This window comes from Penaeus japonicus, unplaced genomic scaffold, assembly GCF_977035675.1.
Source record: "Penaeus japonicus unplaced genomic scaffold, GWHDUDI00000001_assembly GWHDUDI00000003, whole genome shotgun sequence".
Lineage (NCBI taxonomy): Eukaryota > Metazoa > Arthropoda > Malacostraca > Decapoda > Penaeidae > Penaeus > Penaeus japonicus.
In genome coordinates, this window is record NW_028234405.1 from 50,253,445 (window position 1) to 50,255,944 (window position 2,500).

General features: G+C 33.5%; 1 protein-coding gene across 2 annotated transcripts in view; it reads right to left on the reverse strand.

The window, feature by feature from the left end:
- The window catches only part of LOC122247190 (uncharacterized), an 8,655-nt gene that overhangs the window by 2,459 nt on the left and 3,696 nt on the right, over window positions 1-2,500 (reverse strand). For both annotated transcript variants that reach the window (XM_043006215.2, XM_086533799.1), the window contains 3 exons: window positions 1,961-2,044; window positions 1,566-1,654; window positions 1,134-1,313 (listed from right to left, as the gene is read on the reverse strand). In XM_043006215.2, coding sequence (XP_042862149.1) covers window positions 1,134-1,313; window positions 1,566-1,654; window positions 1,961-2,044 — 353 coding nt within the window. The remainder of the gene's footprint in view (window positions 1-1,133; window positions 1,314-1,565; window positions 1,655-1,960; window positions 2,045-2,500) is intronic.

Here is a 2,500-nt window from a genome sequence, read left to right on the forward strand (position 1 = left end):
ATATATATATATATATATATATATATATATATATTTATATATATATATATATATATTATATATTATATATATTTTTTTTTTATTTTTGTTTTTTTTTTTTTTTTTTTTTTTTTTTTTTTGTATCATTAATTAATATTCATTAGCTTGGGTAGAAGATTATTACTATTATTATTTATTCATTTATTTATTCTTTTTTTATCTTTTTTTTGTATCATTCATCAACATTCACTAGGTATTGATTTTCTCTATGAGGTACTAATAAGAGGCATGACTTAAATAAAATAATTTTATCAAGATTAGCTGAGATCATTTACGATGAAGATTTTTCCTATTCTATATGGTGATAACAGCATTTTTCACTGTTATAATTAAGCAACCATTCAGTGAAAATCTGATGAAAAACAGTCACCAAGAACGAATAATTCTTAGCTGCAGGGTGACAACTTTAACTAATTGCCAGACCCTCTGATTTATATAATCTCTCCTTATCAGCCTCATCATAGCTTTTTTCAAATGAACAATAAATCATAGAAGCTTAACCAAGCCTTGGTTTCTTGCAGAAAGCAATTTCCTGTACAATTCATTACTTGTCTAAACATGGTTTGCAATACAATATACAAAGGTCAAAGGATTGAAAGATAATATTCAATGAGGCAACAAGTTTGGCTTTCAAACTTTGGTATTAACACTGGGCACTGATAGATATATAAACACAGCACTGACTATAAAAGTAAAGAGAGGAGGAGGAAGAGGAGGGGGAGGTAAAGCAAGAAACAAAATGTCAAAAAAGAACCAAAAAAAAAACAAAAGCAAAAAAAAAGAAAAAAAAATTATATTCTTTGGTTATGTCACCCTGCCTTTTTACTTACCATACACTAAAGAAATACAATATCTTTAACCCATTCCCGCCGGGCCGTTTCGTCCTTTTTGGCGTCAATGCCGGGGCTCTCGAACGCATAGGCCTAAATCAATTATATCATTGACGGCGTATGACGGCACCCGCGCTATCATATTACATAATCGCCGTCTGTGGCTGGCGGCCGGCGGCATTGGGTTAAAGACAAAAGCATAGAATCTCAAAAGAAAGAGTTCCCATGGGGCACAGCCACTAATGTCTTCATTCAGTAACTCACATCATCTAACCACTGGAGAGGTAGTGCCTTGCCCCCCATCATGTTGTGAGTATTTTCCACACACACTAGGGTTGTGACAGGCCAGTGTGGGTCATCGTCTCGAACTAACGACCGCAATTCTTGCAGTGAGAAAGTCCCGTCAGATTGGTTCTTGATTGTTCGATGGTGGACGCTCCCAATCTGCAAAAAGGGACAGTAATCAATATAAGGATCCAAAAGACTATCATAAAACTTGAATGTATTACAGAAAATAAAAAATATATATATATGATGATTCATCTGAAAAATTATTCAAATGAATAAAATAAGAAGAAACAGAGAGGTGATAATAGGAATTTGTATATAAAAGAATAAAATAAAATCATAGTTGGAAAAATACAAAAAAAAATGTAAAAGACAGACCACAAACAACGAGCACTCCCGTTCCGTTACCTGAGGAACTCCTCTCTGGGCCCAAAGGTTTAGGTGACTCTGATCCCCGACAACAATCTCTGACCCTCGGCTCCAACAGTGTGTTAAAACTGGGAAATAAATTGTGCATTGTATGATTCCAAAATTTGTATTGAGGTTATAATTGTTATCATGGAGACATAACATCCTGCTTGTGACAATTATACAATGAACTAAATAAATACAAATACGGGCGGTCCCCCAGGATGGCCCTGGCATGAGCTACTAACAAGACTCAGGCTGTAACTACCACTAAGTAAGTAACCAAGTATCAGAGCTGAAGAAATCCAGACCTAAGATTCCAAATTACTAAGCCTTAAGTACCATTCTCTTCTTGTTATTCCCACCATCCTATTCATATCAAAATAAACACTTACCACACACAAGGTTTGCCATTGTGCCTGATGGGACGTACAGAGCTGCTTCCTTTTCTAATAATTTGGCAACTTTCTCTTCCAAAGCTGAAAAACAAAATCATTATTTTTGGAAAATCGTGAACTATTTCTATTCAGATGCCATGATCTAATTTGTTTTTTGTATATTTCTCAACATCAATATAGAGTGCACATACTACAAAAGAAACTAGTCTGTTCATAAATATCAGTCTCGAAGGCACATGCTATATTATAATAATAATAATGATAATAACAATAATAATAATAATAATAAAAGAAGAAAGAAAAAAAATCTCAATAAAAAATCTAAACTTTCAAGAAATGTCATTTATTTATAGTAAATCAAAACAAATAATAATGCCCAAGACAATGACAGTACCGGCAGAGATAACACAAGACATGTTACTAAAAATACTCTGTCATGATACAGTAAGAGATATGTAAATGTCCACCCTGACAGGGACTCGAACCTATTCACTCTCGGTAACTCCCTGAAAGAGAAAAACTATTACCTAGATTGAG